At 58.7% G+C, this 14,617-nt stretch overlaps 1 protein-coding gene across 1 annotated transcript in view; it reads left to right on the forward strand.

The window, feature by feature from the left end:
* The first annotated feature begins 245 nt into the window (after positions 1 to 245).
* IFT140 (intraflagellar transport 140) overlaps positions 246 to 14,617 on the forward strand; it is a 71,753-nt gene continuing 57,381 nt past the window's right edge. Inside the window, exons 1-10 of the mRNA XM_045993683.1 lie at positions 246 to 377; positions 770 to 872; positions 2,956 to 3,133; positions 5,169 to 5,390; positions 10,215 to 10,336; positions 10,522 to 10,664; positions 12,153 to 12,328; positions 12,998 to 13,089; positions 13,557 to 13,663; positions 14,328 to 14,473. Coding sequence (XP_045849639.1) covers positions 2,987 to 3,133; positions 5,169 to 5,390; positions 10,215 to 10,336; positions 10,522 to 10,664; positions 12,153 to 12,328; positions 12,998 to 13,089; positions 13,557 to 13,663; positions 14,328 to 14,473 — 1,155 coding nt within the window. The 5' untranslated portion in view covers positions 246 to 377; positions 770 to 872; positions 2,956 to 2,986. The remainder of the gene's footprint in view (positions 378 to 769; positions 873 to 2,955; positions 3,134 to 5,168; positions 5,391 to 10,214; positions 10,337 to 10,521; positions 10,665 to 12,152; positions 12,329 to 12,997; positions 13,090 to 13,556; positions 13,664 to 14,327; positions 14,474 to 14,617) is intronic.

Here is a 14,617-nt window from a genome sequence, read left to right on the forward strand (position 1 = left end):
TCAGGAGACCGCGGCCCTCGGCGCCTCACGAGCGCTCCCGACCGTCTTCGGCTCTTTCCGGCCGCTCGGGAGGCTTCGGGAGGCCTCGGCGTCCGCCGCGCTCGCTTCGGCTGTTTCCGCGGGCCGCGCGCAGCCGTTGTCCGGGCAACGCGCGACGGCGCGACGGCTCCGCAGGGGTGAGTGGCGTCCGCCGGCTCGGGCGGCGAGAGGCGGGGGAGGGAGGGCCCCCGAGCGGTCTGGGGCGCGGGAGCGGGCGGGCGGGCGGGCGGCGCAGCGGGACCTCCGGCCGGCGGCCTCCCGGGTCATCCTCGTCCGGAAGCCGGGCCTCGGCCGAGCGGGTCGGGGCCGGGCCAGCGGGAGCGGGCGCGGCGTCCGAGGTCAGCGCGGGAGGACGGCCTCCGCGGGCGCCCCCCGGGTCCCCGGGAGCGGAGGGGATGAGACGGGGACGGGGCTGAGAGGGGCGTCTGGCGGGGTGGCCGAGAGTGCCCGCGCCGCCCTCAGCCCCCCTGCACCCCTCCTCCCAGCCCCCTTCTCAGCCGCCCCTCAACTTTCCTCCTCCCAGCCCCCCCGCCGCACCCCTCCTCCCAGTCCCCCCCCCGCCGCACCCCTCCTCCCAGCGCCCCCCCGCCGCACCCCTCCTCCCAGCCCTGCGCTCCTCGCATGCAGCGGGAGGGTCTGCTGAGCCCCGCGGCACTGAAGACAGGGCTCGGCGGGAGGGGACTGGGAGAAATCGCTTAGAACAAATGGAATTTTTGTTTTTTCCCCAAAGTGTGTAGTTTGCCAACTGCTTTGTTTTGTCCTGGAGGCAGAGAGTGGGTGTGGAGGAGAGTGGGAGCGCCTGTTTCTGAGCCGACAACTCATCCCGTGGTCAGGTAAGCTTGGCCCTGCTGGTGCGCTCTCCGCCGGCTCTGGAACCTTCCGGGAAGGTGTCCACAAGTGGGCTCCCCCGCCAGCAGCTCGCCCGGGCAGACCGGCAAGAGCATCTGTCCTTGCCGACAAACACCCTCCCCGGGGTCACTGGGGGCCTGTTGCCGGGTTGGGGTCGCTGCTGGGGGGGTCCCACGCTGTGGGGCAGGGACAGCTGCGGGTGGAGGACGGTCACCCTGCCACACACTTGCGGTGAAGTCCAAGTTCCGTGGCGAAGTCAGGGCCCTGTGGGCTGCCGGGGAGAAGCCACGCCGTGAAGTCAGACAGAGGCTGGGGAGAGAAGCTGCGAGAAAATCCCTTCCAGATCTGTTGGCGTCTGCGCTCATTACAAAAGGAGAAGAAGAAACAAAACCCGCGCAAACCCGGCCTGACTTCTCTAAGGACGAGGAATTCCTCCTCCGTCAGTCTAACAAACGGACGTTCCTGATTTGTCAGAGGAGCGTTTTCCCGAGGCGAACTTGTAAAATCCAAATGCGAGGTTCCCACAACCCAGAACGTCAGCCCTGCGGCACAGCCCACGAAAGCTCACCTTGCAAGCCTTCCTTTGCTGTTTATAAACGCCGGGGGTTTATGGGGTTTTTTTGCAGTTGTAACGACTTTATGAAAGCTCGTGTCCGTGCTGCACTCCGGAGTCAGAGCACGGACCAGCGTAGATGTCCGCTCCATGATGTGCGCGTGCGCGTGTGTGCACATATATGTGGGAGACCCCCGGATCCTGCCGCTCCCCTGACTCCAGTGCCCGCCGCCCCTTCAGCCACCGCCGGCTGCTTCCCCAGTAGCTCCCAGTATGTGCTCTTCACTCTGCCCGAAAGAACATCACCTCAAAAGCTGGGCCCTGGTACCCACCGTTCCACTTCTGTCTCTGAATCTGACTGTTCTAGATCCTTCCTACAGGGGGAAACACACTATTTGTCCCTCTGTCACTGCACAGCATGTCTTCCCTGTTCCTCCGTGCCCTGACGCGGGGGAATTTCCAGGCCGGTAGCACCGCATCCCCTGAGCGTGCGCCGCGTCGTGTTGCCTCATTCCGCTGTCAGTGCGCGTTCGGGCTCTTTCCATCTTGTGGCTACTGTGAGTAGCGTCGCTGCCAGCACGGGTGTGCAAGGATCCGCTCACACCCTTGCTTTCAGTCTCCCAGGGATGGACGCAGAACTGGAACTGCCGAATCACAGGGTGATCTTATGTCTCAGTTTTAAGGAACCACCACACTGTTTTGCGCAGCGTCTGTGCCAGTTTACACGCCCACCGGCGGTGCACGAGCGTTCCAGTGTGTCCATGTCTTTGCCAACGGTCCTTTTCTCTTCCTAACCACAGCCACGCTGACGGGCCTGGCGTTGAGGACTGTTCAAGGAATGCAGACCCATTACAAACACTCTGCTCTACCAGGCAGCGTCCCCGCGCAGACTGTGGGGTGCGAAGCGGGCCGTGGTGACCACCTGTCATCTTTTCCCGGAGAGGAAGATGTTAAGTTCTGGAAACTAATCAAGTCCGGCTTCCCGACAGCTGCCAGGGCTTTGCTTTCTTGATTCTCCGACGAGGGAATCCTGATGCCTCCTACTACCTGAGAGCCGGACGGACGTGGAAGACGGCCTTGGTGTTCGCACTTTATCATAGACCAAATACTGGCTTTTCCCGTCTGCTTTTGTAAAGCAGTTTTGCTTCTATTTGGAGGGGAATTTTTGCTTGAAGGACAGCTACAGAGATAGGAGTTGTCTTCCTTACGAATACAGACAGTCGGGATTTACATGTGTGGTCTGGGCGGCTGGACTTCCTCTTACGGTTTTGACGGCAGTGGTTTCTTCTTTTCCGTTACACCCTGGATCATTCCAGGTCCAGTCTCTTGCTTCTGATTGTGTATTTCTTCCCTGTTAGCTCTTCCACGTCAAGCTGCCGCGTGGTCTCAGGGGCTCTTTGTACGTTGCACTGTGTCACGACGGATGGTTTGTGATGCTTCTTTCCTCGTTCTATGCGGTCATTTCTTGTCCTGGTTCAGAAGCAACAGGACTCGGCTGCTTTTCTTGCCTGCAGGTTTCGGCTTTGACTAGGTCTGAGTTTCATCATGGCGCTCTATTTCGACCACCGAATAGAAGCCCCAGACTCTGCCGGGCCTCCTTCGCACCTCCACTGGCACCCCGTTCAGCCATTCCTGGCGGTGGCCTCCGGCAGCACGGCCTCGGGAGGCAGCGTGGACATATATCTGGAACAAGTGAGTCCTGGGAAGCAACGTGCCTGACCTCAGGGCTTCTGGCTCTTCTGTCCCTTTTGTCCTCATGTGTGTGCTCGTGCATGGGTGCGGTGTGTCGTGTGTGTGGTGTGTGTGTCCTGTGTGTGCCATGGAGGGGGTGTGCTGTGTGTGCACGTGTGGTACTTGTGGTGAGTGGCGTGTGTGGTGTGTGTGCCATGTATAGGGGACATGTGTGTGCACGTGTGTGGCGTGTGTGAGAGGGGGAGATACGTGGTGTGGTTGTACGTGTGTGGTGTGTTCTGTGTGTGCACGTGTGGTGTATGTGTTGTGTGTTTCGTGTGTGGCATGTTTTGCTCGTGTGGTGTGAGTGTGTGGTTTGCGGTACGTGTGTGCTGTGTGGTGCTTTGTGCTTGTTTGGTGCGGGTGTGTGTGTTGTGAGTGTGCTGTGTGGTAGATGCTGTGAGCGTTGTTCGCAGTACGTGTGTGGTATGTGGTGTGTGCATGTCGTGGGGGAGTGTGGTGTGTGTCTTACGTGGATCACTTCTTCCTGAGATGCAGATTCTGGTCTTATAAGAGCCATGATGTGGCAAATTCAGCCCGCTACTTCGGTTTGGGGACGTACTTAGGGGTGTAAAACCGATTCCACAATCAACCCACACCTCCAGCCAGAAACGGCCCCTGCACTGTCTCTGCTCCCTGGTGCAGGCCCCTGCTGGCCACAGTGGCCGTGGGAAGCCGCTAGTGTCCTGTGCCTGCCGTAACACATGGCCACAGGCCGAGTGGCTTAAAACAGAAACGTATCCTCTCACCGTTCTGGAGGCCAGAAGTCTGAGATCAGGGCTCCTCGGGGCCATGGTATGTCTGAGGGCTCTGGGGTGGGCCTGTGCCAGGCCTGGCTCTGGCTTCTGGCGGCTTCTGGCAGCTTTTGGCAATCCTTGGCCTTCCTCCGCTTGTACTTGCATCCCTCCACCACCTCTGTGGTCACTTGTGCCTCTTCTGTGTGTCCGTGTCTCTTTCCTCCTGTTAAGAGGGCGCCAGCCATCGGATTCGGGCCCGTTCCAGTGACCTCTTCCTAACCTGATCATCTGCAGAGACTCTGTTTCCAAATAAGGTTGTATCATAGGCACCAGGTTAGGACTTCATGGTATTTTTGCTTTTTTATTTTAAAGGTTAATTTGGAGAGAGAGCACGTGCGCATGAGCAGGAGGGGAGGAGGGAGAGATACTCCCAAGCAGACACCCCCCCACGGACCACAGAGCCCGACGCAGGGCTCAATCTGTGACCTGAGCCCAAACCAAGTCGGACGCTTAACCGACTATGCCCCCCAGCACCCTAGGACTTCCACATCCCTTTTCCAGGGGGCACCATTCCAGCCCTACTGGAAACTTCGTAGAAGCCCCTCCGACTTCTCACGTTCCGCCCACTCCACCCCTTCCTCGGTGCACGACGCACGTCGTGCTCCAAGAAGACAGTCAGATTGTCCTTCCCGGTCCTGAACCCTCTGCGAGAGTCGCTGCCGCCCCTGCCACTTCAGTCAAGCAGCTAGGGTCACGTGCCATCTGCACGCTCTCGGGTCCCTGTCCGATGGCCCGCTCTCTGCACAGTTCCTCATTCTCGTGAGGTCTCTCGGGAAACAGTCTGGAGGTGAGGGGGGCTAAACATAACTTCGGCCTTGCAGACCCTGAAAAGAGTCTTGGGGTCGCCCCAGAGGCTGCTTAGAGAACCTTGGGGTAGCAAACCTGACGTCTTGGCCACTGCTTGTTTCTGTAAATGAAGTCGTACGGGCCCTCGTGAAAGTGCCAGCCGGCAGCCGAGCAATTGTGAGCATGAGGTCAACCCCCGTGGTAAGCTGGCCGGCGTGCTCGGTTGAGGGTTAACTGTGTTTCCGTAGTGCAACAAAGAGCAACCTTGGCGTTTCTCTGAAAATCAAGTGGGACGTTTCTTTAATAAACGGCTCTTCTTATTTTCTAGCCGATCTCCATTCCGTGATTAGCCAGAAGTCCCTAGAATCGCCCTCTCTCTTCATAATGTGGAATTTGCTTCTCGCCTGTCGCAGGGCGAGCATTTGCCTGATACACACATGGAGAGGTCCTTCCGGGTCACTTCCCTGTGCTGGCACCCGACGCGCCTGGTCCTCGCTGCCGGGTGGGAGACCGGAGAAGTGACGGTGTTCAATAAGCAGGACAGGGAGCAGCACGCGGTGCCCCCGACGCACACCTCCGACGTTACCGTCCTCGAGTGGAGCCCCAACGGGAACTGCCTCGTGTCCGGGGACAGGGTGAGCAGACTGGGTGGGCACTGACCTCAGATCCCTGCCTTTGCCTGTCAGTGCCCTTTGGGGTACACGTTGGGAAGTGTGTTAAAGACCAGAGTTGTAGAAACACGTGGTCGCGGACTCTGGCAGAATGTGGAGACATTTGTTGTTGCGGGAAGGGGGGCGGGAGCCTGTCACCGCGTCCTTCCGGGGCCCTGCTCGTAAGTACTTCCGGGCTTTACAGTCTTTGGCTAAACAGACAGAGGTGCGGAGCGAGCTTCCTGCTTCTGTTCTGCACGTGCGAAGGTTCGGGGAGGGTCCTGTAGGTGGGGCGCCTGGGTCCCAGGGCGTGAGCTTCCATGGCGGGTGCCCAAGCCTCCCTTCCAGGGGCTGGTGCCGGCCCCTGCCTACGTGCCAGCCGGCCCCCACCCCCGACAGCTGGATCCAGATTCAGAATTTTGCTGGGAAAAGGGGCAAGTCGGCAGTGTTCTACTTTGTGCTTCTCTTGCTGTTAAAGGGAACTATTACTTTGAGGGGCCGATTATGTATCCTTTTCTGATCGAATCACTTGCCCATTTTGATATCGATTTGTTCCCCTTTCTTCTAGATTTTTCTTCTTTTTTTTTTAAGATTTTATTTATCTGAGATACAGAGAGCGTGAGCAGGTGAAAGAGAGAGTACGCAAGTGGAGGGAGGGGCAGAGGGAGAGGGAGAAGCAGGCGCCCTGCTGAGCGGGACCCTGAGATCTTGATCTGAACCGAAGGCAGATGCTTAACTGACTGAGCCCCCCAGGCGCCCATAGATTTTTCTTCTGTTTCTCAATTCAGTTTCCACCTAATGACATTGCGCCGCCCTCAGACTTCTAGTACCTCGGTGATCTTTGCGCTCTCCCTGCCGTGGAAGGGATCGGCAGATCCCTTGTAGGAACAGAGGAGCTTCCGATCATCGACTCTCATCATCCTTTTGACTGTATAAAGAAACAACTAACAAAGCAGATTCTCCGGGCATTCAAGGAAATCCAGATCTGCACTGTCAAAGCTTTCTGAGTCAACACATTTAAGGACAGAAATCTTGATCCTTCCAAGAAAACCAGCAGTCGCGCTGGTCTGATTGAATAACGGGCTGGAGTAGGGAAACACGTGCGGAATGAGTGAGCCCTCGGGCTGCCACGCCGCTGAGAGCTGTCCTTACCCTTACCGGCCTGGGCCGACGGTCTTCCGTCTCCCGCCAGAGACTGTTTTGGTGAGGGCGGGCTTGGTTACTGGTGAGACCAACCCAGACGATCGGAAGTAAGAAGAGACAATCTGAAGCCGCTGGAGTGTCCCATGGTCCCTGGGACAGGAGGGCAGCTGGCTTCAGCTGACTTCAGGATGTCTAGACCGAGATGTGTGCCAGTGAACACACATCTTGTAGTGTGCCCCTTCTGCCGCAGCCGTCTCTTTCTCCCGTGCCTCCTGTTCACAAGGCAGCACCCCTAGGTGCTGGGAGCTAAGGCACTCATCCCCGGCTATGCCCAGGGGCAGCCCCTCCTTCTCTGTCCCAAGTCCAGCTCGGGCCCAGTAACCACACGGACAGTAGTCAGCAGTGCCCAGGGAGGTGGGGGAGCCCTGGAAAGGGGCCACTGGGCAGATGCTGCCCCACGTGTCCATCAGAAGAAGCTCCATTGGTAAAGGAAGGCAAGAACTCTGCGTGGACCGGGTCTCGCATCCCTGCACGCTCACAGAGCGGGATGGGAGCATCAGCTCCCCAGTGCAGGGCCAGACCGCGCTGGACACTTGCGGTGTGGACTACTGCAGAACTGCTGGGGTTCCCACAGCCAGTTCCGGTGTGGGGGCCGGTGGGGCTCCTCAGACACCCCGGGGTTCCCACAATTCAGCTCAGTTCTGACACCGTCCAGCCAGAGACCACCACGTCAGGTCCCGTGGATGAGGGTCTCAGACCCGCCCCAGATGCCAGTCCCCGGTCCTGTGCGTCTGCCCACAGGCTGCTCAAGGGAGGGTCCCTCCTCCTCGGGCTCTCCCAGTCAGCTAGAGCGGCGTTACCGGTTTATTGAAGGGTATAAGGAGATGAATCAACAGCCAGATGAGATGCTCAGGGCGAGGTCTCGGGAGGTCCCAGTCCTCCCCGGGCGCCGTTCACCCCACACCCCGAAGTGGCCAGCAACCCGGAAGCTTTCCGAACGCAGTCCTTTTGGGTTTTTATGGAGCTTGATTGCATAGTCGTGATTGACTAAATCATTAGCCTTTGGTGATTGATTCAGCCTTGGGGGGTGACCTGTCCCCTCCCTGGAGGTTGGGGTGGGATCGAAAGTTGAGCCGTCCGATCGGTGGTTTGTTGTCTTGGCAGCTGCCCCGCGCTTGTCCCCTTTGGTAACAGAACAGAGGACACCACTGTGGCCCTTATCCTGGGACATCCCAAAGGTTTTAACAGCTGTGAGCCATGAACCAGTGGTGAAGATTTGTAGGTTTGGTCGCCTGAATGACCAGACATACACTTCTTTCCAGTTACAGTGGTGTAGAGCCTAGCCTGTTACTCTAGTGCGCAGGAAACATTGACTTTGCCTGAGTCTCTTGTTACATTAAACTCTTGCGCTTGCGTGGGGCTGATTTCTTGCCTTTAGATACCTTGTCTGAGGCTGATTATATAAACTTATGTTGGATGAAGTTGCAAGGGGGATGGGAGAGCGCAGGGTGTTTCTCCAGTCTGACCCCTGGGTGTTGTCTAGAAACCTGAGGAAGGAGAGCACATTTGACTCATTGTAACTTTTCTAAGAGATTTATCGTGCAGGTTGCTTGGTAAGGCCAACAGTACAGTTGATTCTCAGAGAACTTGGGGGCTAGAGACCTCAACCTCCTCTCAGTCACAAATCTGCGTATAACTGTGACTCCCCGAAAACTTACCTACTGATAGCCCACTGTTGACTGGGAGCTTTGTCGATAACGTGGTCAGTTAACACACGTCTTGCACGTTGTATGTGTTACATACTGTTCTTGTAGGTTAGGATAAAGAAAGCGTCAGGAAAGTCACGAGGAGAAGCGAGTACGTTTACAGCAGGCTACGGGATGCGTCCGGAGAAACCCGCACGTACACGGACCTGCGCCGTTCAGACCCGAGCTGTTCGGGTCGTCCATGTCTGGTCACCACATCCTGTTTCCGATGAAGGGTGCTCCCCAGCCCGCCTGCAGGCATCGTATAGTCCCTGCTGATTGAGCGAAGGGCAGGAGGGAGAGTATGGGCACTTCTGCGTGCGCTGACCTCGGGCAGGAGGCGCACCATGAGGAACCCTTGGGCCTCACAGTGAAGGGCCTCTTTGCGAACGGATTCAGATAGAGGTAGCGGCCTTCGGCAAAGCCTGGCTTACATCCTGGCCAGAGGCCTCCGGACTGGTTCTGGGGCGCCATCTCCCCACCGTGACCTCTAGCGCTGGGTGGCCCCCACAGTTTGAGACCCTGGTGAGTAAAGGGCTGAGCCTAGAGTACATCTGGCACCCAGAGGCTGGTTTCCTGGGGTTTCCTCCCGTAACAGCCGCCAGGGCTCCTTGGAGGGATGGCGCATTCTGGAATTCTCTGAGCCCAGAGAATCTGTCGTCGGAAAGAAAGTGCTCGTGAAACCCGCAGTACGGGGTGTGTCAGAGGGACACGGGAGCTAACGGAAGACACCCCCCCCCCCGCCGTGGCCAAAGCTGGAACATCAAAATACACAAAGTGGGGCTGGATCGTAACCTGGAGTCGAACATCAACGGCCGTGACCTCAGTGGTGGTGTAGCCCTATGATTTACGGTAACTAAGTCAGTGGTGCAGAAGAGAAACCTCGTGTGCTGAGGCCCCCCAAGTGATTTATGTGGATGGTTCTTGCTCGACGAGGTCACTTCCTTCCAACCGGCATGGGGCCGAGAGGAGGAGGGGACAAGGTCACAGACAGGACCTCGGCCGGGAGCGGAGGGGCAGCCGCGGTGCAGGCGAGTCACGTCGGCGTCACCCACCCTGACAAGCCGCGCTGTGACGAGGAGGGCGCGTGGGCTCCGTGGCCTTCTCCCCAAACCCACGGCCCAGTCCAGTCATGAGAAGAGCATCACCAAGTCCCCGCGCAGGGACGTTCCACACCATCCCTGACCAGTCCTCCTCAAAGCCAGAGTCAGAGACGCTGTCCCAGCCCAGGGGAGCCTGAGGGAACATGACGCCCAAACGTCCTATGGCACCTAGAGGAGATCTGGGGACAGAAAGCAGGCGTCAGCAAGGAGTTGGAGAAACGTGAACGAAGCACGACTGTGGCTAACACGCTCTGTCGCTTGAGCCCGTTAACTCTGAGAGCTGCACGGCGCTCAGTACCATCTGCTGGTCGGAGAAGCTCGAGGTAGAGAATGGGACGTCTCTGAATGACCTTGCCACTTTTGGTAAATCTGAATCTATTCTAAAATCACGTTTTGGTTTGTTTGTTTTTTTTTAAAGATTTTTATTTATTTGACAGAGAGATGGCAAGTGGTGGTGGGGGGAAGCAGGCTCCCCGCTGAGCAGAGAGCCCGATGCGGGGCTCGATCCCAGGACCTTGAGATCATGACCTGAGCTGAAGGCAGAGGCTTAACCCACTGAGCCAGCGAGGTGCCCCTAAAATCACGTTTTAAAAGCTGACTCGCGATCATTGTTGTCTCCAAGGCGAAGGGCACACGGGATGGCTTCTGGTTTTTCCGTGAGAGATTTTTTAATTATTTGTACTTGCCAGTGCACGTGTAGTCGTTGTGTGTTTGGGTTTAAAAGGAATGCGCGTGTGTTCTGTGGCACAGCAGATCTTTTGCCATCCCCGGTCACCCTGTAAGAATGCGTCTCCTCTGCCCGGTGTTGGGTTTTCCAGCTCGGTGTCCTGCTCTTATGGAGGCTGGACCAAAGGGGTCGAGTGCAAGGGACGCCGCTGCTGAAACACGATCACGGGAAACCCCTGACTCACTGCATCTTCCGGGTCCCCCCTCCTGGCGAGTAAGTAGGAGCTCCAGGGGAGGCCTTGTCTCTACATCCCCAGGGGGCTGGCCCCGGGTGGGTGTGGCTTCTCCTGATGGGTCACGCCCCCATGGCCCTGGGCATGCCTGTAGTGACCACACCTGCCCAGAAGGAACATCTTTCTATAAGGAATCCTGACTCCCCGTCGTCTCTGCCTTTCAAAGGGACCTCGTTCAGTTGGCGAAGGCGGCTGTGAGCGGTGATGAGAGAGCCCTGGACATGTTTAACTGGAGGAAAAGTGGCCTTGGAAGTTTCCTGAAAATGGGATCTCAAGAGGGACTGTCCTTCTTTGTCAGCTTGGTGGATGGTGAGAAACTTAGGTGGGGACTCTGGGACTTTGGAACCTTTTAGGAGCTCTGGTAAGGATTTTAAACGAAGAGATGCTGTGTAAAACAGGCTGTGTGGGCCCGTTTTAGAGTGACGCGTCCGCTGCCCTCGGCGGTGACTTACCCGGTGGTCAGAGGAGGGCCTCGCTTTCTCCTGCCAGAGCCGGATCGGCAGTGCCTGTGTTGGGAGGGCTCCCGCGAGGGGTCCTGTGCCGGCCGTGCCCCCCGACTGCTCCCATGTGCACCTCCAGGCAGCGTGCATGGGGCCACGCTACTGCAGTCCACCCTGTGCAGTCGGGAGCACCCTTCCCTGTCATTCTTTGGCTGAGCTCTGTGAAGGGAGTGTGACAGGGCAGGATGGGCGCGGGCTTTGCTTCCAACCCGCCGCACCGGCCAGCCCTCAGCACGGGCCAGCGTTGAGCTGGGAGCGAGAGCAAGCTAGCGAGGCTCTCGAAGGTGCCGGGCTCCCGGAGGACGCGCCACCCCACAGCTCAGCCTGGGTGGGAACGAGGGAGCGGAGATGGCTCGAAGCCACTGGGTCTTTGTCATTTTAAAAACGGAGATACCGTGTGTTTCTGGAGGGGAAGAGACAGCTGATGGAGGGGACTGTGAGGCGGTCCCAGGGGACAGGAGTGGCACAGAGCCTTGGGTGGCGTGGGGAAGAAGATGCTAGTGCAAGGGCCCCTTGGCAAGGCGCAGAGAAGATGGTGTGGGCTGCGGGCCCGGCAGATGAGTGTGCGGTGGGGACAAGCCTGGTTCTGGAGGGGTCCGTTCCGTCCCTCCCGCAGCAGCTGTGGGCTTCGGGGGCGAATTACCCCGACTAGTCAGACCTCTGCCCGTGAGCTCACTCGACGTGTCGGCTGAGTGAGCACGTGTGAGTCGCCAGGCCTGCCACCGAGGCTCGCTGAGCCAGAGGCTGTGCTGGCACGGTCCTGTCATGCCAACCACGGGCCTTGGCGCAACCTTGAACCTGCCAGTTGAATGGGAATCACGTATTCCTTGGAAACAGATGAGAGGAGACGAGGGGGGTGAGGCGGCTCCTGAGAGCAGCAGAAATGCGTCTCCTCGTGGGCACTCACAGGAGACACCCCGTGGACTCAGAGGCCTGAAGGGAACCCGGAGGGCGAGGAGGGGCTGGCAGGCAGGGCCAGGACGGGTGCCCATGGAGGCCGAGAGTGCAGACAGGAGAACGGGGCTGCTAGGACACGTGTCACAGAGGGACAGAGCAGTGGCTGCAGGAGGGCCAGAGCTCAAGGCCGCTGTGTGCGGCTGGTGGCCGTGCCCGGCACCGAAGCACACCAGGGTGAACGGGGGGCCGGTGCGTCCAGAACGGTGGAGCTTACGTCAGAGATGGCCTGGGCGGGTCCTGTGCAGGTGTTTTAAATGTTTTATTTGTAACTGTTTATATATTTACAATGTATAAATTGTGATTTATATGCTGCTGCCCGGACTGACCCCTTTGCCCTTAGGGACGGTGCACTACGTGGACGAGAAAGGCAAGAGCAGCCGGGTGGCTTCCACAGACAGCTCTGTCCAGACGCTCTTCTACATCGAGAAGAAGGCGGCCCTAGTGGTGGTCACGCAGAACCTGCTGCTGTCCCTGTACGCGGTGAGGCCCGAGGGCGGAGCAGAGGAAGTGATGAAGGTAGGTGGCCGGCAGGCGGCAGGTCGCGGCCCGGCCCAGGCCGCCTCTGACTTCCCCACGGCCGCCAGAGCTGTCCCTTAGCACCGCTTCCACGACCCGGTTCCCAGGAGCTTTGCAGGCGTCATCGGACGGGGTGGGAGAGTGTGGGCTCACTCAGGGCTGCGCCCCCTCGCCTGGCAAGCGTTTACAGCCTGTGCGCCCTGTGACTCCGAATTCTGAACGTCCCCTGAAGATGCTCTTGGAGATGACAGAGCTGAGGTTTTGTAAGCCGGTGTTTACCCGTCATGCACCCGCGCCTGGCACGGTAGTGGCACGTAGCGTCCCTGCGTCACCTGGACCTGCGTTTGCATTCCCTTGAGCCACTCGCTGGCTGGGGGGCCCCTGGCGGGTTTGCTGTCTGCAGGACAGGGTCCTGACGCCTGCTCGAGAGTGTGTGGTCCGGGCCGAACTGGTCCGTCTAGAAAGGCCCACACCGGGCACTGTGCACGCCGCAGCCGTCATCAGCCACTTAGCGCACAGCAGAGAGCAGCCCTGCACAGCCACGGCCACCTGCCCACGCGTCCACACCCGCACCTGCCCGGCCGGCGCATCCCCCCCAGGCTGCCGCACAGCAGAGGCCCCGGGCCGGCGACAGCCACCTGCCACTATTGGATTGTTTCTCGTCACCAGGTCAAGTTGAGTGGGAAGACGGGTCACCAGGCGGACATCGCCCTGATCGAAGGCAGCGTGCTTGTGACCGCCGTAGGGGAACCCGTTCTCAGGTAAGAGCAGCGCCACACCACTGCCGATCGGATTCAGTCTCTCTGGAGCAGTGTTCTTGTTGGAGGGTGACGATCGGATTCAGTCTCTCTGGAGCAGTGTTCTTGTTGGAGGGTGACATATAGACAGAAAAGTCGAGATCATGACCAACGTCCGCAAACTGGACACGCGCGTGCAACAGGCTCTGGGAGGGAAGAGCGACAGCGCCCGCTCGCCTCGCACCCACGCGGCCCCCCGGGCGGACTTCTTGCTGCCCCGATGGCTGCCTGCGAAGTCTCTGCCTGGTGTTCTGAGCTTGGCGTCAGCGGAATCGTGTGCTGTGTCTGCTTATCCGGCTGCCTCAGTCCTGTGTCCCGTGTGGGGGGTGTCCCATGTCACTGCGTGTGGTCGGAGTCCCTTCGTGACCCTCGGGGCCGAGGGCAGCGCAAGGACGCACCCCCTGAAGGGAGCCATCTTCCTTTCGTTGTAGATTCTGGGACTTAGAAGGCGGAGAGAATTACGTGCTGAGTCCAGAGGAGAAGTTCGGTTTCGAAAAAGCTGAGAATATAAACTGTGTTTCTTACTGTAAAGCCAAAGGTGAGCCTTCTCGGGGCTGGTGCGGGAGAGGGAGGGACGCAGCCTCGCGCCTCCCTCTGGGGGCTTCCGAATAACGACGCGACTGCAGCTTTTCAAGGAATGACAAATTGGTGGTGACCGTCAGTCACTTGGAAGAGTCAGTCGGGGACGAGAAAGTGACAGTAACACTTTGCTTGCACGCTTGAGGGCCAAGGGGTTTGCTCGACAGGGTGAGTGAGCCAGCGGCACGCAGTCCACCTCCGTCCCCCTGAGACTGCGAGAAAGCGTGGGAGCGTTAACAATGCGTGTGTATGTGCCTGTGTGCAGACGTGCGTATGCGTGCACACACACACACACACACACACACGCAGGACAGAGAAACAGGAGATGAGCCAGAGCACCGTTTATCCTGTGCCTGCTGAGAGCTGAGCGCTGGCCTAGCCCTGGGGAAGCCGTACTGGACAGGCAGACAGGCCCCTGCTCTCGGGGGAAGCGGAGGGACGCACGCACGAGCGCGTCCAGCACACACACACTCGCCGTCTGCCCGGGTGGGAGCAGGTGTGGAGCTGGAGGCCACCGGACGGAAGGCTGATGCCCGGATGCTTGAGAGTCACGGTCAGGGAAGAGATTCCTACTATTTTTCACCCTTCGACTTAAGTCCTGGAATCCTTGTTTTTACCCCTAGGTCTTCTGGCAGCGGGGACCGATAAAGGGCGCGTAGCCATGTGGAGAAAACTGCCAGGCCCCCAGAGCAGCCGAGCGGCAGAGGGCAAGGACAGGTGGGCCCTTCAGACCCCCACTGAGCTCGAAGGCAACATCACACAGATAAAGGTATGAGTCACCAGGGCGCTGGGCGCTCTCGCCCTCTGTCCTACAAAAGTGGAGGACGTGATGGGCTTTGACCCGTTTTTGTCATTTTTGTCAGGTATGTAGCTTAAGACTATACACAAATAATAACATAGTTCGAAAGGCCTT

Source organism: Meles meles, chromosome 21 (genome assembly GCF_922984935.1).
Source record: "Meles meles chromosome 21, mMelMel3.1 paternal haplotype, whole genome shotgun sequence".
Classification (NCBI taxonomy): Eukaryota; Metazoa; Chordata; class Mammalia; order Carnivora; family Mustelidae; genus Meles; species Meles meles.